Source organism: Procambarus clarkii, chromosome 40 (assembly GCF_040958095.1).
Source record: "Procambarus clarkii isolate CNS0578487 chromosome 40, FALCON_Pclarkii_2.0, whole genome shotgun sequence".
Taxonomy (NCBI): Eukaryota; Metazoa; Arthropoda; class Malacostraca; order Decapoda; family Cambaridae; genus Procambarus; species Procambarus clarkii.
The window spans coordinates 6,928,552-6,949,835 of record NC_091189.1 but is presented as its reverse complement, the minus strand read 5'-3'; the positions used below and the strand labels follow the sequence as shown (position 1 = coordinate 6,949,835).

General features: G+C 43.0%; 1 protein-coding gene across 5 annotated transcripts in view; it reads left to right on the top strand.

Moving 5' to 3' along the window:
- Window positions 1–21,284, top strand: part of nvd (cholesterol 7-desaturase nvd) — a 120,214-nt gene that overhangs the window by 56,237 nt on the left and 42,693 nt on the right. For 2 of the 5 annotated variants that reach the window (XR_011230994.1, XM_045741768.2), the window contains exon 1: window positions 19,868–20,009. The exons of 2 other annotated variants lie outside the window; for them this stretch is intronic. Coding sequence is in view for 1 of the 3 variants with exons in the window: in XM_045741768.2 (XP_045597724.1) it covers window positions 19,915–20,009 (95 nt within the window). In the remaining 2 variants the exon portion in view is untranslated. Of the gene's footprint in view, window positions 1–15,961; window positions 16,060–19,867; window positions 20,010–21,284 lie in introns of those variants that run through there. One more of the 5 variants, XM_045741769.2, reaches the window with a different exon arrangement.

Genomic DNA, 21,284 nt, shown 5'->3' with positions numbered 1-21,284 from the left:
GCCGCTAACATTGAGAAAAGATGTACAGGCTCGTTAGTACTTGCGTAACTGCTTGATAGTGAATCCTGGCCAAGGTCAACCACCCAGACATGGCTGGGTGGTTGACCTTGGTTGTACCTCCCAGCACATCCATGTTTGTGTACCTCCCAGCACATCCATGTTTGTGTACCTCCCAGCACATCCATATTTGTGTACCTCCCAGCACATCCATGTTTGTGTACCTCCCAGCACATCCATGTTTGCGTACCTCCCAGCACATCCATGTTTGTGTACCTCCCAGCACATCAATGCTTGTGAACCTCCCAGCACATCAATGCTTGTGTACCTCCCAGCACATCAATGCTTGTGAACCTCCCAGCACATCAATGCTTGTGTACCTCCCAGCACATCAATGCTTGTGAACCTCCCAGCACATCAATGCTTGTGTACCTCCCAGCACATCCATGTTTGTGTACCTCCCAGCACATCAATGCTTGTGAACCTCCCAGCACATCAATGCTTGTGTACCTCCCAGCACATCAATGTTTGTGTACCTCCCAGCACATCCATGTTTGTGTACCTCCCAGCACATCAATGTTTGTGTACCTCCCAGCACATCCATGTTTGTGTACCTCCCAGTACTTCCATATTGTCAACATAAGTCGTTGTCTGATATTAAACAAAAGTATCACGTGAATGGTGCGGGTATTTGTAATAACAGGAAGCAACGTATTAGGAGTATCATACTAGACATCAGACGCTATGCTAAAAGTGATGTGACTTTATTGTTAACAATGCTGCTTTTGTATGAGAGAATTTACTACTATGGTTACCAAATGATTTTTTTTTTAATTGACAGTACAGCACAGATCAGTATGAAAAGCAATTCTAAGCGCTGACTACGGATACGTAAGTACTCGTGGTTGTGTACTAAATAATGAGCTATTAACTAAATTTATATTTTAATGACAAGTCAGGATCCTGAACGGGGTGCTGGTCTTAGCGTGCGACGGATAATCAGGTGATATAACCAGACAGGAGAGCCAGGCTCCCGGCCCGGGGGGAGGCTTGCTGCACCAGGCCTTGGTTCACCACACACACCTTGCCGAGTAGCATTACTAGCTACCGTTCTTAAATAATCCTCATCTGGAAGTCTTATTCCACGCAAGAACAGGAATTACAAAAGCATACTAGAATAAGATAAGAGATAGAGCCGTCAGGTTGCGTGTTCCTGGAAAATATTACAGGTACTACAGATTTTGGAGATTACTGAACCAATCTCACCCAAAGTGACTCTCCGCTCTCCAATAACGGGTTTAACCAAAGTTAATCATGGTAGTTATCTGACAGTTGTCACGGGCAAGGAGGGCAATAATTGTATTTGCCTTCACTCTTTGCCCAACCACTTGGACTGGACGGTAGAGCAACGGTCTCCCTTCGTGCAGGTCGACTGGCAATCCCCGATCACCCAAGTGGTTGACGACCATTCCTTTCCCCCGTCCCATCCCGAATCTTTATCCTAATCCCTTTCAAGTGCTGTATAGTCATAATGGCTTGGTACTTTCTCCTGATAGTTCCCTTTCCCTATTCATCTGGTTCATCTAGTGAACCAGTGTTTCTCATTGTACCCTTCAAATAATTCCGGGTTGTTCTTTAGCTAAACACACACATTTAGTTCATTGTTAACTGGAAGGAGGCGATTTCTGTCTTTGCTCTTAATACTGGTTAACTGAGAAAACTTAAACACAAAAATAATGACGCAAAAAAATACATTTGCATATGATATAGGATTATCCTATTTATTAGGATCTCTGGGAAGCTCTTAGTTACCATGGGGTTGCGCAATACCGGTTGAGAAACACTTGATTCTAGTCCATTCCAAGTGTTCACTACTCGCACGTTGAATGTATATGTCCCCATATCTCTATTGACAATACTAATAACGTGATTATATCAATGAGAAAACCCACCAAGGCTACTATGAGGTGGCGTGAACTTACGAGGTACGGACGTCGTACGCAACGGCCAATGCCAGGGGTCGTAGGTTCGCGCCACCTCGTAGCTCTGGTGGATTTTCTCAATACCAATATTAATATCTCTATTAATATTGTCAATATCTCTATTGCCAATACTCCATAATACTAACTAATAGTCATCGTCAAACAGCTTATTTGGCACCACCAAATAAATGAGTATATATATATATATATATATATATATATATATATATATATATATATATATATATATATATATATATATATATATATATATAAATAAGAAGAAAGAATAAATTACTATGGGCAAGCTTCATAAAGTTTACTAATGAATTTGGCTAACTCATTAAGAGTGCTACAACTGAGTTAAGGAGCTTATATTGCAGATCTGACGTCATTAGTGCGAAGTAAAGGCGGAAAATATGTAACCTCGGCGAGTTGCTCGTAACACGGCTCCCCAGAGTCTGGTCCGGACACTCCCACGACAGGAGAAAAACCCAGCCCTCGGGGCCTAACACAGCGTTGTGGGGGAGGTGGGGGTGAGGTGTGTGTGTTGGTCGCTGCGAGTGGCTGGCTTGGTGCGTGCGTGTGTGTATGTGTGTGTGTGTGTGTGTGTGTGTGTGTGTGTGTGTGTGTGTGTGTGTGTGTGTGTGTGTGTGTGTGTGTGTGTGTGTATTTACTTACCTAACAGTGTGTTCAGGACTCCCGATAGCTATTGTTTTTGTCATATCTGCTCCTATAATTATGGCCTCAAACATATGTGTACGAGTTGGGTTTGTGCAGAATGGAAGAGGTAGGTTATAAGGCCTTCTATTGTCGAAATGTCACCTTTGCTTCCTCAAGAAATGTATGTCTATGTTTACTAAAAAAAAATTGATTTGAAGAAGCCACAAAGGCATGTGTTTGTGTACTCACCTAGTTGCGCTGGCGAGGGTTGAGCGTTGGCTCTTTGGTCCCGCCTCTCAACTAGTGTACAGATTCTTGAACCTACTGGGCGCTATCATATCTACATTTGAAATTGTGTATGGAGTTTGTCTCCACCATATCACTGCTTGTGTACGTATATTTATCTAGTTGTATCCACCTAGTTGTACTTACGGGGGTTGAACTTTGCTCTTTCGTGCCCGCCTCTCAACTCTCAATCTACTGTTACTAACTACTGACTAACTATTCCCCCGCCCCCCCTCCCACACCCACACTCCAGGAAGCAGTGTGTGGGAGGGGTGTCGTTAGCGTGGTGGAAGCTCGCGCCAAAATTTGAATGAAAGTTCGTGTTATTGGTTTAAACAAGCCTGAGCAAAAGAGTAAAATTCTTTTGTGAAACAAATGAAATTTTTCAAAATTTTGGCTCCAAATGCGCGAGCAAGGTCTAAATACCTGAGAAAATGTTCATCACTCTACGTGATCGCTGTACTTTAAGTAAATCTAAGCCATCCCGACCCAACCCAATCCAACCTAACTTAAGTTATGCTAACCTAACCAAACCAAAATAAATGATCAAATATTTTGTTTAATATATTGTCTACACAGGGTGTCATAATTTTATTCTAGTTCAGGTTTTGGGTCCTATTGGAATACGCAGGTTTTGTTATAAAGTTGCGTTAACCTATACACAAATAGCGTAGAGCCTTAAGGACTAATGTCGTACGTACTCTAATCTTGCATCATTGGCCTAGTTTTTAACGCACAGCTGTTCGGAATATCATTCTGAAGTATCAGTGTAGTATTCTTAACTTATAATAAATGTTTAGATGAGAAAATGATTATAGAAATGCGAAAAAAAATTAGTCGTTGGTATAGGGGTTTCATCTCCCACCATCTGGTACCCCGACACGAGTGAAGCTTGAGAAACGTTTATCAGCGAAGAACGTTGCTTTGGGGCAAAAACTGTTACCAGTCAGGGGAGGAAGAGAGAACGCGCCGCGGCCGAGTGCAGTAGTGACGCCAACCGCGCCCGGCCCTATGTTGACATGTTTTCACAATAAACGTGCCTAACAAAGAAATGTAAATGTTATTTCTAATAAATGTAAATTTGTAATAATTTACAAATTTAAATTTCTAATAAAAATAAATTGTAAAGAGGATTTTTTTCTGGACACAAATGTTTTCTATACTCGTTTCAAAATTCTCATGAATTAAATGTTTCTTATCGTTCTAGGGAAAGAGGGGATTAGTTTCTGGCTGCGCCCTTGTTTCTCTCTCACTTCCCTACTCTCCCCTCTCTTCCCTCTCTCATCTCTGTTTTTCTATCCTCCCTCTCCAACTGTCTCTCCCATGATATCCCTCTTTTCTCCTCTCCCTCCTTCCCTCTCTCTCCAAATCTCCCCCCCTTACCCTCTCTACAAATCTCCCGTCTTCTCCCCCTTTTCAACCCTCTCCATCTTTCTACCCACTAACATTTACTTAACTCCGCTTCACCCTCTCTCCAAATCTCCTCCTCTCATAACCCTCCCGCTTTCATCCACTCTTCCCCCTCTCCACCTGTCACCCCTTCTCTCATTCCCCTTCTTTAAGCATCCCCCTCTTCCCAATCTCATTCCCTCTCATCTAACATTTTCACTTTTCCCACCTTATCCTTTCTTCTCTCTCCCTCTCTCTCTCTCTCTCTCTCTCTCTCTCTCTCTCTCTCTCTCTCTCTCTCTCTCTCTCTCTCTCTCTCTCTCTCTCTCTCTCTCTCTCTTTTATATTATTAACACATTTATTTACATCTGCATTTGTGCAGCTGCCCTAGACTATATGAAGGGGAGTACAGTGTGCCACAAAACTAGCTACGTGATGCTAAAATCCCCATCACACAGGATGGTTAGTCATACAGAGGCATGTGACAAGTAGTCTGCACTGGCAAACTCTGGGAGCATTATGAGGATATCATCGTGAACACGAGAGCGAATAAAATAATTGCAGAGCTCCAAGTACCTCATGCCTCTCTCGAAAAATGTAAACATATCTAGGGACTCGGTCAGCCACCTTTCACTGATTACCGGGGGAAGGGGTGGGGGGGGGAGGGTCACTATTACGCCTGACCTCCCTCTTAATAGAACGAATAGGATCAACATCGACCAGTTCAAGACCCATGACTCTTCACCCTACAAAGTTCGATGATGGCTAGCCCTAAGCATCTGGCCTCCAAGATTGCTTGTCTGTCTGTCTTGCCAGTGCACAGACAAACAGACATTTTCTCATATATATATATATATATATATATATATATATATATATATATATATATATGTATATATATATATATATATATATATATATATATATATATATATATATATATAGCGGCAATGGGTAAAAAAGTAAATGTTTGTTAAATCCCTATTCGAGCCCTACCCATTCCACGTCCCTTACCCCTCCCTCCACCACCCCCCCTTCTCTCACTCCCACTTCCCCCCCCCTTCTCCCTCTCCCATCGCATCCCCCCCCCCCCTCCCTGTTGTCTCCCGGAACTTGTTCACCGCGCCACCGTGCACCCTCATTACTGCTCTTCTCCCTCCTTCCTCTTTCCCCTCTTTCGCTCTCACTCCTGCTCTCACTACTATCTCTCTACTGCCTTCACTCTCACACTCTCCTTTATCCTCTACTCTCGGTCACCCTCAACTCTCTCTCTCTTATCTCCACTCTGTCCCTCACCCTCCAATCTACCTCGCGCTTCACTCTTTCCCCTCAAAGCGCAACTTGCATACATGCAAGATACATGCATATTGCAAGATCCTTGCAATATGGATCTGGCAATGACCTATGATATGTGTTTATATAGTGAGCTCGAGCTTGCCAGTATACTGTAGCTTGCCGTGCACTCAAGCTTCCCAGTGCACTGTGAACTAATCTATTACATTATTTATAAATGTTGACCTGAAATGTTTGCCTAAACGGATGGGCTCGGGAAGCTGACTAAGTTGTAAGGTAAGTATTCCCGTGAAACCTTGAACAAGAGTCCGGATAAGCCGCTGTGCAGATGATATACAGTTCCATGACAACTAATTCATATATGTGGGAGGCTGTAAAATGGGGGTTAGAGTTGCTCTGTCTTTCAATACGCAGTACTCCTAGGAGACTGTAGTAAGGTTGTTGTTGTTTAAGATTCGCTACTTGGAACAAAATGTTCGAAGTCGCACAGGCTATGGTGAGCCCGTAGTGGACTTACCTGGCACAGGAGCGGGGCTGTAACTATGTAGTAGGGTTGGTCTTCTGCTTATATAGAGTTGAGGTCAAGTATTTTCCATGTTTTAGACTTTTATCTCGGGCAGATCACAAAGGGCAAAATTCAAAAATGATACACAGCTTCATCTGAATCACGGTGAATTTGACGTGCGGTCAAGTATTCGTGATCCCGGCTGCTCACACTTGTTGATACCTGGTTGATGGGGTTCTGGGAGTTCTTCTACTCCCCCAAGCCCGGCCCGAGGCCAGGCTTGACTTGTGAGAGTTTGGTCCACTAGGCTGTTGCTTGACACGTTCACGACACGTTCACACTAATGACACGTTCGGACAAAAATAGGCATACGTGTGTGTGTGTGTTTTATTTGTTAAAAGTTATTATGAATGCATAATTTATGAATGTCTAAATATTATTACTGTTATTCTTATAAACGTCAAGTTTAAGGAATAAAATTGATAAATACATTTTTGACATACAAGAGTATCACTGGCGCTAAATATATACAAAGAAGGAAAACAAATTTCACTCTAGGAAAGAAATTTATTGTATGCTGAGGGTTCATACACCTCTGGTAACACTGCAACCAAATGGCTACTTTACTTCTAACCCCCCCTCCCCCCCCCCCACATGGCAACACTTTTTGGGTAAATTTACTACTCCGTGTTTGAGTTTGGGTTATCATTTATGCCTAATTTCCCAACATAAGGAATCAGCTCAGAGAAAGTTGAGGTCTGTAGCCTAGCAGGAGCATAAGGTTCATCCTAGGGGTAAAAAGACACACTTTAGGCAGAAGAGGAACTTTTATAATGCACACCCGACAACCCTACAGATCGTGCAAGCACCCGATCTTTCCTACAACGGAATGGGTGGCCTAGGGTTCGGGTAGGAACCTCAGGAACGTCAGTGGGTTTAGTCCCCACGAAGACAAAGGTCAAGGTTGGCATGCCAAGGGGAAAGGGGTAAAGTCTTAAGAAATAGAATGTTTCCTTTGCGGTGTTTCCTCTTAACGTGTAGTGTTATGTAAGGGAAGGCTAATTAGCGATGGTCAGTTTTGGGGGGAGAGAGGAGTGCCTGTGTGTGTGTGTGTGTGTGTGTGTGTGTGTGTGTGTGTGTGTGTGTGTGTGTGTGTGTGTGTGTGTGTGTGTGTGTGTGTGTGTGTGTGTGTGTGTAATTACCTAAGTGTAGTTACAGGATGAGAGCTACGCTCGTGGTGTCCCGTCTACCCAGCACTGTCATATAACGCTTTGAAGCTACTGACGGTTTTGGCCTCCACCACCTCATCTAACTTGTTCCAACCGTCTACCAATCTGTTTGCGAAAGGGAATTTTCGTATAAGCAAATCCACAAGGGCCGTGACGAGGATTCGAACCTACGTCCGAGATGATCCCAGACGCTGTCTAAATCGACTGAGCTACGACATGGTCAAAAGAGTTGAAACCGAAGTTCTACTGAACTTACTGGATCCTGCAGTCTCTCCGAGACACAAATCAGGGTTTTACACAACTACCCCCCATGCACTCGAGCTCTGTTAATAAGCTATTCCACTTCTTCGTCCATTCTTCATTACACACACAAATCACAATAGCGTGATGCATCAGATGAACAAATCAACAAGGGTTTGGTATCCACAAATCCACAAATCCCTTGTGAATTTGTTCATTTGATGCATCACGTTGTTGAGATTTCTGCGTATAAATTTCATTTCATTCTTCATTTCATTCAGCTTCATTCAATGAAGTTTCATCAACTTCATTTCATTCTGAATTATTTAAGTTCCTCAACTAAAATTATAAAGTTGTATAGGTCGTTCTACCTCTTCGCCCTTATTTCATTACACACAAATCCACAAGGGCCCTTGTGGATTTGTTCATTGATGCATTACGCTATTGTGATTTCTGTGTGTAATGAATTTTCGTATATTTCTTCGGCATCTTTGTTTAGTTAGTTTAAATCTATGGCCTCTTGTTCTTGAAGTTCCAGGTCTCAGGAAATCTTCCCTATCAATTTTATCAATTCCTGTTACTATTTTGTACGTAGTGATCATATCACCTCTTTTTCTTCTGTTTTCTAGTTTGGCATATTTAATGCCTCTAACCTCTCCTCGTAGCTCTTGCCCTTCAGTTCTGGGAGCCACTTAGTAGCATGTCTTTGCACCTTTTCCAGTTTGTTGATGTGCTTCTTAAGATACGGGCACCATACAACCGCTGCATATTCTAGCTTTGGCTTAACAAAAGTCGTGAACAATTTCTTTAGTATTTCGCCATCCATTTATTTAAAAGCAATTCTGAAAGTTAGAAAGCCTGGCATAGGCTCCTCGCACAACATTCTTTATGTGGTCCTCGTGTGTGTGTGTGTGTGTGTGTGTGTGTGTGTGTGTGTGTGTGTGTGTGTGTGTGTGTGTGTGTGTGTGTGTGTGTGTGTGTGTGCGCGCTTGCGTGCGTGCCTGCGTGTGCGCGCGTGTGCGCGCGTGTGCGAGCGCGCATGAGTGTGTGTACGCGCGTGAGTCCCTGTGTGTTTGTACGCGCGCTTTTTGTCTTTTTACTGATATAACCACACTTCCCTACTGATATAATATAAAAAGTTTTATACCTAATTATGTTTTTTACATATATAATATTGATGCGTCATATAAACAGTGCAGTGATGGTGAGTTGTAGTGAAGCAAAGCATAGCCCACCTACCGTCATGTGCGATATCTACACGTTGTCAGAGTAACTTTATTACAAGGGGGGAAAAAGTCAATCACTTACATTTCTTTACACCACTCAGAGCGACAGGTTATTGCTAGAAGGTCTTAGGCTTCTGAATATTGCCAGATTGACGTCAGCTTCGCTTATACCCTACCAAAATACAGTTTCCTCTGCCCAGTATCGCTTGCGTACTGTATGAGCCACAGGAGTGTAAACAAATTGATAAATAAAGGATAAGGGAATGTTAGTTTTGGGATATAAGTCGAGGAGAGGTAAAATCTGGCAGAATCAAGAGTGGGGGGGATTGCTTAACCCGTTATTGCAGGGCCTGGGGTGAAGGGGGCCCTGCTTTCATGCTGTGGGGATGGTGCAACGCACGGGTCACATAGACTCTTCTAGACCCAGCTTTCTACTCCCCTTGCTCCGTCGCCACCCCTGCTCCTGCTGCACCTGCTGCTGCTACTGCTACTGCTGTTACACCTGCTGCTACTGCTACTGCTGCTGCTGCTACACCTGCTGCTACTGCTGATCTTGTCGATCGCTGATTTTATTCCCTGACATTCTAGGGCTTTTTCTTGTTTAACGTCAGGCCCCCGAGGTGTTCTTATTATCCCTCGTTTTTTTGTGTTTGTTTCATTCACAGTCGTTCTACGTTTTCTATTTTATTCCCAGGCGTCTTAGTGATTTTCTTTTATTATCAAGCTTTCTGTGGGATTTTTCCACTTTTATTCAATGTCACCAATGGGATTTCTTAATTTTAACCTCAGTCCTTGTAGGTAAATTTTTTGTTTAATTCCCAAATCTCTTTGGAATTTGACTGGTTTTATTGATCTTCCTTGGGATTTTTTTGTTTTACTCAGATTTCCCTTATTTACTTATTTTTTAAAATTCCAAGCCTTGAAATTTCTTGTTCCTTTTCAGGTTTCTTCGGGGATTTTCAGATTTCACTCAAAGACCTCTCTGAGAATTTATTGTTTACCCCTAGAGATCCTAATACTTTCCCTGGCTTCCCCCAATATTTACTATGGGATGGTGAATTTTATCTTTCAGCTTCCTACAAGGATGTTCACCTTCCTTCAAGGATGTTCTTGTTTAGTACTATGCTTTCGTAATCATCTCACGACGTTTCCAGTTCAATCCCAAGTCTCTTTGAGCACATTTCTTGTTCATTCTCAGTCCTCTTAGTATTTTATTTTCCCAACGTTCCCACCTCCAGTCATCATGCAAACTTTGATGAGTCTCTTGCGTCACCGGAGTGTAGTTAGTTACGGGGCACTCTTGCGTCACCGGAGTGTACTTAGCTGGGGGTAACTCTTGCGTCACAGGAGTGTACTTAGCTGGGGGTCACTCTTGCGTCATCGGAGTGTATTTAGCCGGGATCACTCTTGCGTCATCGGAGTGTATTTAGCTCGGGTCACTCTGGCTCATCACTCTGTTCTTTCCTATCCTGAACTTGAGCTAAGTTCTTCCAGTGTAACCTCACCTCACTGCGTATCTCCACGAACCTGTTCCCAGTAGTGTTCTCATTCATAACCTGTTCCTAGTGTTACACTGGCATATTCTCACTCACCTTCCAGGTTCTTCTACCGCGATTTGCGCAGGACATTTACTGCGCCCTTTATTTATGTGTTTACTCTTATGCATTCATGTTTACTTTTATGCAGTCGTTTTGTGAATGACTTTTATTCCTAACCTGTGTTCAATGTTTTATATGTTTATGTATTCCGCGTGAACGTTGGTCATTTGTATTCCGTTCGTATGTATTGTATTTGTTGACCAGACCACACACTAGAAGGTGAAGGGACGACGACGTTTCGGTCCGCCCTGGACCATTTTCAAGTCGATTGTATTATATATGTTTGCCGTGACTCACTCGTCTTGTCTTTGAAGCAATAGCGTTAAAACGTCATTATTGGCGGGGGATGTGTGAGGAAGGGGTGTCCTTCGACCACCATGGACGTGGGAGAGGACAACGCCGCCGCCGCTACACGCTTCACCAACCATCTGTAATAGTCGTGAGTTCAGCAAGTTGTAATGATGTACCTGTGTATTAAAACACGCTGTTTTGATATGTATATACACACTAGGGGGCCACAAAAATTTGCATTATTTTAATATTCCTGCAGTTGAATATAGCTGGTTATTTCAATACTGATGCAGTTATTGTGGATAAACCACGTGGTCACTCAGACGTTCACTAATTTCCTATTGGGTAAAAAGGTGAAGATACTCACTTTTGAAAACCGTTCATTTCTGAGAATCTTTGTGAGTTCGACTTAAATAATCACTATGGACCCGTGGCTGAGTCAACCTTTATGCCTTCAGAGGCAGCGTGCTTGGTCAGTTTTCCAGCCACCAGGCGTTTGACCGTCACCTGCAGCTCACCCAGTGGAACGGGGAGGGGGGGGGGGGGGGAAGTATGGTCAAATTGTACCCAGTGGAATGGGGAGAGGGAAGTATATGGTCAAATCGTACCCAATGGAACGGGGAGGGGGGGTGTAAGGTCAAATCGTACCCAATGGAAGGGGGAGGGGGGGGTGTAAGGTCAAAATCCTACCAAATGGAACAGGAACGGGGTGTATGGTCAAATCGTACCCAATGGAACGGGGAGGGGGGTGTATGGTCAAATCGTACCCAATGGATCGGGGAGGGGGGTGTAAGGTTAAAATCCTACCAAATGGAACAGGGAGGGGGGGGGTGTATGGTCAAATCGTACCCAGTGGAACAGGGAGGGGGGGTGTATGGTCAAATCGTACCCAGTGAAACAGGGAGGGGGGGGGTGTATGGTAAAAAAAATCGCCACGAAGCTCGTTTTCTAATTGTTAAATTCGTCTGTGTCGTTCGGATAAAATGTATTGTTACCTTGGGTTAGGCTGTGTTAGGTTCGTAATGGGTAGTTTAGATTGGTTTAGATTAGGTAGGTTTTAAAATCCTTTGACTTTTATAGGATTTTTAAAGGATTGTGTACGGTGGGGTTTGTATTCGTGGTGCGGGACAGGTCACGTTTTACATGAAACTCCATCAACGGATTTTTAAATTTACTTAACTTAGCCTAACGTAACCCAACCTAACTTGGGCAATTCCAGTCTACCCTAACGATATATAGTGTTTTTGTTAAATTAGAATATGAGTTATAAGCAATACGACTGTGTACGATTTGGCGCCATCCAGAATTAATAGTTACTGGTAAATGAAGCTATGTTGCTGAGTCGTGAAGCTGTATTAGTTCCTGAACAGTGAAGCTGTATAGGCATGGCAACTGAGGTAGTACTCCCAGAATTCTTATCCTCATGCACCACTGCCAACGAACTAGTAGGGAAGATTCTATCATACCGTATAAAAGACTAGAAAGGAACTCACGATCCGATATTCATCGAAGGAACTTCAGTCAATGTTAAACCATTGCACACCCTTTACCCCGACCACAAGCCCCAAAAGACCACAAACAGGCCCACTTGGATAGCCCCATAATAGAAAAAACTGGCACAACAGTGCTTGAAAACACATCTGCTGAGAACAAAGCCCACCTCCTAGCGGTAACAGTACCCCCATGCCAGGGATTTTTTTGTATTTGCTGTGCCTACTGAAGCCCTGGGAACTCGCTTTAATCACGACGCCCTTGGTATTGACGTAGCTCTCCCCTTGCCGTACCCATCCTCACTAAAAACAGGTACATCTGCTAAAGAGCGAAGGCAGACGAGTACGGTTAACACGGTCCGGTACGTCGTAAATCATTGGATACACCTTTTCAGACCCAACGTACCTCAGAAGCCTCCAGACGGGGGTCACCTTGCTTCCTTGGAAAGACAGGAAGCTAGTGGTGCGGGATTATACATGCGCATCCACACTGGCCAGTACCTATTTCCAACACAGCAAACGAAGGGGGTGGCGCCGCTTCTTGCAGGGAGTTAGTTTGGCTTAGTTCATTTATTATGTACCCCATACCCACCCTGTGGGCGCTAGTGGAAAGGGCTACAGAGGCACATAATGGGCTCAGGGACTGAACCCCACAATTCATTTAGTATCCCTTTGTGTGTATTTTACCTCAATAAACTTATTTCAATTTCAATTTCAATTTCAATTCATTTAGTTAAACAAGTTACAGTCTTGATGAGCTAGTTACAAAATTCAGTGCACATCGTCACATCAATAATGGGCTCGTGACCGACCACAAATCCAGTTTCTAAATAAAACAATTGACATGTGAAGAGCTAGTGTCATAATTGATGTGTTTATCCTGGACCCCCATCCAGTGGGCAGCGGTGGAGTGGTTACAATCACTCATTTACTACCTGAGTTTAGGTAGTAATCGTAACTATAATATAATTGTTGGTAATAATACCTGAGGTATTATTAATTTAATGATTTAAATGTCCCGAGTTAGCAAACTGGACACGTTTAGCTTTCAGGGAAACGCAGAAAGCCGTCAAATACAGAGGTATGGCACATTCATTCAGTTTTGTTCCAATTGGGTCGTAGACCCTCGGTTCGTGAGGAATGTACATTGAAGTTCCTGAAGGAACTGGGTAACAAACTGATCACCATTACAAAAGACCAAAGAGCGACAAGTTTTGTATTATATTCTCTACATTGGGAAGGAAGTTAAACAATTAACTCTCATAAGGTTCATTTCCCAATTTTATTGGGCCTGGCGCGTGACGCTAAGGACGCATTCGGTTAAAGCGCTCTTCGAAATCTTCGGAGGCAGAGGGAAAGTGGCTCAGTAATATGTTGTTGTTTTAGATTTAGCTACTCAGCAAGAAATAGTCCATGTAGCACGGGCTATAGTGAGCTCGTAAATCTCGTAATGATTGATTGATGGAGATTCAGCCACCCAAGAGGTAGCACGGGCATGAATAGTCCGTAAGTGGAAGATTTTTGTTTGTTTGTAAATGTATACTGTGTGCTGAGGTCGCATTTAATCGTCAGGCTGCTATCGCGGGGGAGGATACTGCTTGACAGTATTTATGAGGGTGTCCAGCTGCTGGACACTTTTTTTTGCACGAAGAGTGGCAGTGTTGATGGTTTCACGGTGGTTACTGCAAGATTCAGGGACTCTTAAAGCTCTTCTAAGGTCGTTGGTTGCTTCACATTCCAAGAGAGTCTCGTAATATTGTTGTTGTTGTTTAAGATTCAGCTACTGGGGAACAAAAAGTTCCAAGTAGCACGGGGTATGGTGAGCCCGTAGTGGACTTACCTGGCACAGGAGCGGTGCTGTGTGTATCTCGTAATATTTGTTGTTGTTTCAGATTTAGCAACTCAGAACGAAGTGTCCATGTAGCACGGGCTATGGTGAGCCCGTAAATCTCGTAATAACGGTGGTTGTATTATATACACCATGTAGGATGAGGTGAACTGAGGTTCAGGTATTTTATCAGCCGACACAGTCGATGTCAGCTGGGGCAGTAAATGCTCCGTTGATCTCGATGATAGTAAGGTGTACCTATGAGTAAGCTGGTTTACACTTACACTTTTGTGTTGGCTGTATTGTTATCACGGAACCCCCTGTTGAAAAGCAGTGTTATATTCACCGTGAGATGTTCTTCTCAGTATCAAAATACTAAGAGTTTACTGTAATCCTTAATTTTGGGATTAAAGTCTGTTTAGAGGGGAAAGAGAACATTAGAGGGGAAGCTGAACAATATTGCTTCGTTGCGGTTAGTCGTGAACGGATTCAAGCAGAAGATAAACACGTACAGAGATTGCGTTACCGGTGTATACGGGACTAGTGCGCCGCCAGTCAACGGAGCAATAGTGTAAGGTCAAATAGATAAGAGAGAGGGTATGCAGAGAGGCGATAAAAACTGTTAACCGTTGTGTGATGGTGACGATAGCTTGCCTTCATAGAGTGACCACCTCTGGCAGTGGGCCTCGCCGTTGCCAAGGTGAAGGAGTCTTCCCGGCCGCTGTTGCAACCTCTGCCTCCCTCCCTCCTCACTTTCCTAAGGTTTATACCTTAATTTTCTTTAATTTATATACTAAATTTCCCCTATGATTTACCGCTATATCACTCCACTATACGGTAAAAAAAAAGTCTTAATATTTTCCTTTACCTCTTTTTTTGCGTAATATTTCTTGCTTTTTTTTTTGTAATGTTGATATATTGTTTTACTTTATTAAGCAGTATATATTATCTTTAAAATATTCATCAATATTCTTTAATTTTATCTTGCAGTATTCTAATACTTTAATGCCTACAATTTTGACGTAATGTAACTATTATTTTTTGTGAATATTTATTGTCCCTCAAAATTCGTACGTACATTCTTTCCTAAATGGCCCGACAGTTGTCTAAATACTCCATGTGCTTTACCGTAGTCTTCTCAGATTTTCTTGCAACGTCTAGAGTTGCCTTTCACGCCTACGCATTTTGCATTACAGAAGGCAGAGGCGCGAGAAGAGTCGAGAAGGATGACACCCACTGTTTACCCCGTTACCTTCGCCTCTTCCTCTCACCTCCACCCCTCTTCCTCTCACCTCCACCCCTCATATACTCCCCCACCCACCCCTTTCCCCCCCGCTGCTGCCTCTGTTCCTCTTTCCCTATCCTCCCCCTCCCCCTACTCTCTTCGCTTTTCAACTGTTCTCTCGCCGTTTGTTCACTTCTTTGTTACTTTCACCTTGCTGTGTCATTAAACTCTTTCGCCCCACTCTTCTTTAGCTTCTTTTTCCTCTCATTCAACCAAAACTGAAATCTAATTTCACTATTTTTCAAGTAATCAAACATTTATATTGATCATGATGAACATAAAGCGGGCATCGTAACCCCTTCCAGAAGATGGTCCACGTCACAGCATCCTCTTCGTTTATTTTGACGATAATATATTTGTATGGAAACTTGAGTGGAAGGTAAGGCGAAAGCGCTAAGCCAATATGACTATTACACATGGAAGGTATTTGATGATCGGATAGTAACTGGGATAAAATAACGGAGTGAAGGAACGTGCTCAGGCACTTGGTACCACCGAAGGCTCGAACGCTGACCTGCAATCTGTACCGACCAGTCCAAGATGGACAATCATCAGTGGAGATTTAGTGGGACAGCCGGGGGCTTAGGGGCCCGTGCAGGTATATCCCTGCAAACAAAAAAAATCAGCGGAGATAAAGGGGCAGACGCGGTACTCTTGCGGCCATTCGGTCTCCACCGTTTCCCGAGAGAGTGTGAGGAAGGCGTCTGGCGCCGGGGGGCAGCTTCGAGGACCGTTGTCGCGCCAAGTTAAAGCCGCTGGTAAAGTCTCCAGCCTCGTGTATTCCGTTGTTTTCTCTTATTTCAGCTCCTTCACCCTCGCATTGGCAAACATTTTTCACATGCGACATTTATGTTTTATATTTATTATGTTTTATATTTATACTGTTTTATATAATTCCCATTGTCGGGGACAGGAAGCCTGTACTAGGGCTTATTGAGGTCTCCCCTTCGGCCAGCTACTGGCCTCCAGGATTTAAACGACAACAGCTACCTAATTTCCGGGTACCTATTTTACTGCTGGGTTACTCAGTTGTGAGCCGGGGACGTAGACTACTGTGCTACAAGATCCATAAAAGCCAACAAATGGAATATGTTTGGAGCAGGAGTCGTGGAACCCACAGTCATTTATAGCTTCACTTCTCTCGCCTGAAGAACAAATAGCACAGAGTACTGGAATGTCGGGAGCAATATATTTTCCAAGAACAATAGCTGTGAGTGTGTGCTAGGAAAACACAGACAAACACTTGAGTTGTTTTGTTATGGATAAAAAACAATAATAAAAGCAAACGTGAGGTTTTTTTTTTTTTGAAGAGAATGACAGAACTGACAGCATTTCCGTTTTAGATAAGATAAGATTTGTGAAGGGTAGCTTGATAAGTAAAGACTGAGAGCATGGGTGATGGCTTGTCTGACTGACTCTGTTAGCGTATATACACGCGTATCCTGCTCTTGCTCTCGCATTATAATTTTAGCCTACGTACAGTAGTAATGTTATTGACTCCCTCCTTGCTGGTATTGTTACTCCCTCCTGCTGGTATTGTTACTTCCTCCTGCAGGTACTGTTACTCCCTCCTGCTGGTATTGTTACTCCCTCCTGCTGGTATTGTTACTTCCTCCTGCAGGTACTGTTACTTCCTCCTGCTGGTATTGTTACTCCCTCCTGCTGGTATTGTTACTTCCTCCTGCAGGTATTGTTACTTCCTCCTGCAGGTACTGTTACTCCCTCCTGCTGGTATTGTTACTTCCTCCTGCTGGTATTGTTACTTCCTCCTGCTGGTATTGTTACTCCCTCCTGCTGGTATTGTTACTCCCTCCTGCTGGTATTGTTACTCCCTCCTGCTGGTACTGTTACTCCCTCCTGCTGGTATTGTTACTCCCTCCTGCTGGTATTGTTACTTCCTCCTGCTGGTACTGTTACTCCCTCCTGCTGGTACTGTTACTCCCTCCTGCTGGTATTGTTACTCCCTCCTGCTGGTACTGTTACTCCCTCCTGCTGGTATTGTTACTCCCTCCTGCTGGTATTGTTACTCCCTCCTGCTGGTATTGTTACTCCCTCCTGCTGGTACTGTTACTCCCTCCTGCTGGTATTGTTACTCCCTCCTGCTGGTATTGTTACTCCCTCCTGCTGGTATTGTTACTCCCTCCTGCTGGTATTGTTACTCCCTCCTGCTGGTATTGTTACTTCCTCCTGCTGGTATTGTTACTCCCTCCTGCTGGTATTGTTACTCCCTCCTGCTGGTATTGTTACTCCCTCCTGCTGGTACTGTTACTCCCTCCTGCTGGTATTGTTACTCCCTCCTGCTGGTATTGTTACTCCCTCCTGCTGGTATTGTTACTCCCTCCTGCTGGTACTGTTACTCCCTCCTGCTGGTATTGTTACTCCCTCCTGCTGGTATTGTTACTCCCTCCTGCTGGTATTGTTACTCCCTCCTGCTGGTATTGTTACTCCCTCCTGCTGGTATTGTTACTCCCTCCTGCTGGTATTGTTACTCCCTCCTGCTGGTATTGTTACTCCCTCCTGCTGGTATTGTTACTTCCTCCTGCTGGTATTGTTACTCCCTCCTGCTGGTACTGTTACTTCCTCCTGCTGGTACTGTTACTTCCTCCTGCTGGTACTGTTACTTCCTCCTGCTGGTACTGTTACTTCCTCCTGCTGGTACTGTTACTTCCTCCTGCTGGTACTGTTACTTCCTCCTGCTGGTATTGTTACTTCCTCCTGCTGGTACTGTTACTTCCTCCTGCTGGTACTGTTACTTCCTCCTGCTGGTACTGTTACTTCCTCCTGCTGGTACTGTTACTTCCTCCTGCTGGTATTGTTACTTCCTCCTGCTGGTACTGTTACTTCCTCCTGCTGGTATTGTTACTTCCTCCTGCTGGTACTGTTACTTCCTCCTGCTGGTATTGTTACTTCCTCCTGCTGGTACTGTTACTTCCTCCTGCTGGTACTGTTACTTCCTCCTGCTGGTATTGTTACTTCCTCCTGCTGGTACTGTTACTTCCTCCTGCTGGTACTGTTACTTCCTCCTGCTGGTATTGTTACTTCCTCCTGCAGGTACTGTTACTTCCTCCTGCTGGTACTGTTACTTCCTCCTGCTGGTACTGTTACTTCCTCCTGCTGGTACTGTTACTTCCTCTTGCTGTTACTGTCGATTGTGTTACTTCCTACTGTTGGTACTGAAACGACTTATCTCAAGGAAAAAAAAAAAAAGATATTACGATTACTTAAACTCTACGGTAATCACATTACATATTTCACCTTTGATTTCATGAAAATCGTCTGTGGGTGTTTATAATTGGTAATATTTCTTAAACGTAGGCCTACCCCGACCAGCCTGTGTCCGTCCCGAACCGCAGATCATTCCCCCTGCAAATTTGGGTGAGTCTGGCCTCCAACTTTGGACAGACAAGCAGACATTCTCATTCAGAACGCAGTACTCGACCTACTATGCAAGGCCCGATTTGCCTAATAAGCCAAGTTTTCATGAATTTATATATTTTTTTATTTTGTTCTTATGAAATGATAAAACTATTCATTTCATTTTGTTTGAGTTCATTTTTCTTAATTTGAGTTAGAACTAACGTAAATATATGACTGAACCTAACCTACCCTACCTAACCTAACCTAACCTAACCTATCTTAACCTAACCTATCTTAACCTAACCTATCTTAACCTAACCTAAACTAACATAACTAAGTCAATCATTTATGCTCTTAATATAATATAATATTAATAATTCAAATCAACCAATTGGAAACAATTCTTGGAAAATAAAGAAAATCTCTCGGCCTATACTATATATATATATATATATATATATATATATATATATATATATATATATATATATATATATATATACAACTTTAGAACACTTTCCCACCAGGAGACTCGAACCCTAGCCAGCACAGAAGCCTTCCAGCAACTGGCATAACAGGTACGCCTTAACCCGCTCCACCACCCGCTCAGACCCTTAAAAGAGATGGTAATTTCGGAGTATTTAAATACCACAAAGATCACCACCTCCCAAGAGCACCAGAGCAAGTGAGGGGTCATTTATACGTTAATTTCATCAAGTCCCTGTTAATATGGGAAGACACAGTGTCTCTGCTTAAGGCAGAGACCTTTACAAAGACGTAATGCACAGATAACACATTAGCATAAAATTAATATATATATATATATATATATATATATATATATATATATATATATATATATATATATATATATATAGCCTCGGTTTCCTCCGAGGCTATGGGTCCCCCTTCTTCCAGCTAGAGGTGGTACTCCCTTCCATATATTTCGTAAAAAAAAAAAAAAATATATATATATATATATATATATATATATATATATATATATATATATATATATATATATATATATATATATATTAATTTTATGCTAATGTGTTATCTGTGCATTACGTCTTTGTAAAGGTGGTGGCTAACAAGTACATTATGGCCAGGTAATGTGGCGATGATTTGGTATACATAGCTGAGACCAGGCACGTACACAATAGGCAAGTATTGTGAATTGTGGTAAGCCATAGCCAATACACTCGTGCTGATGAATAAGGTGTCCCTGACACCACCAGAGATAAACCTGGAGTATGTACTACTACTGCTCCGCGCAACCACTCGCTCTCTGGGTGTCAACCTGCAAGGTTCCTGTCTCTCTCTCTCTGTCTTCCCCTCTCGTGGCCAGGTGAGCACCATCACTACTACTACTACTACTACTACTACTACTACTACTACTACTACTACTACTACTACTACTACTACACTAGTCGCCGCCACCACAATCCTACCACCTCCACACCCTTCACCACCAACACTATCACGGCAGTCATCACCTCCTTACCTTTCACCACCACAGACATCAACATCCACACCTCCATGCCCATCATCAACACCCATGTCCTCATCACCATCACCACCATCACCAACAGCCACATCACTACTACCACCACCACCATCCTTCACCACTAACACCCATCACCACCGCCACCACCCACATCACCATTACCAATACACCTTTCCCACTCCTCTGAGGCAATAAACACAGTCACAAACTCGCCATTTCCTGCTCTCGACATTATTTTGCTCGCAGTACATTTTAGGGCCAGTGAATTAGTATTATTATTATTATCTTATTGTTCCTATATATTACGCTATGTTTGGCTTAACACTATCGATTTTCACGTCATTTATTATTTGCGGTGTGTAACAGTGTATGAAACAATGTGTTTTCATTTCTTACACATTTTGTTCATAAAACAATATTTAATATTGTTTTATCATACCAATACTTATTGGTATGATCGTTGGGCATGTTTGATTACCTTGACCAATAAATGTTATCACCTGACTAATTTTGCCGCAACCTGGCGACATTCCTGCCACAATGTTTGGTTTGTAAATATTGCCTACACGAGCTGGCAGGGTCGAGCCTCAACTTTTAAGCATTACCTTTTGAAGTATATATAAGCAGTTTGATGCAACAACTCTTATTTTATCGCTTTGTGAACCAAACATATAACATTGTGATAGGGTTCTTCCGTATTTATATGTGTGTGTGTGTGTGTGTGTGTGTGTGTGTGTGTGTGTGTGTGTGTGTGTGTGTGTGTGTGTGTGTGTGTGTGTGTGTGTGTGTGTGTTCTGTTTATATATGCTATGTGTACGTGCACTTTCCTAATAGTGCTTACCTCTGAAGTTCCTACGAGAAGCAAAATCTGGGGCTCGGCCCGCTCTCTTTAGCATAGGTAAACGTTCTAGTTAACTATAGTGCTTGCTCGTGAAATTATGGCTGGAAGTGACATCCTCGGCTTCCTTATGTCCATCCCACTTTCTATCCTCCACCCATGCTTGTGTCCTAATATTATATACAGTCCATTCTCCTAAAATGAAAATACTTTTATTAACTATTTGGTGGAAAGTACCAGTATGACGTGATGGACCACCAGATAGTAGAATTTTGTAT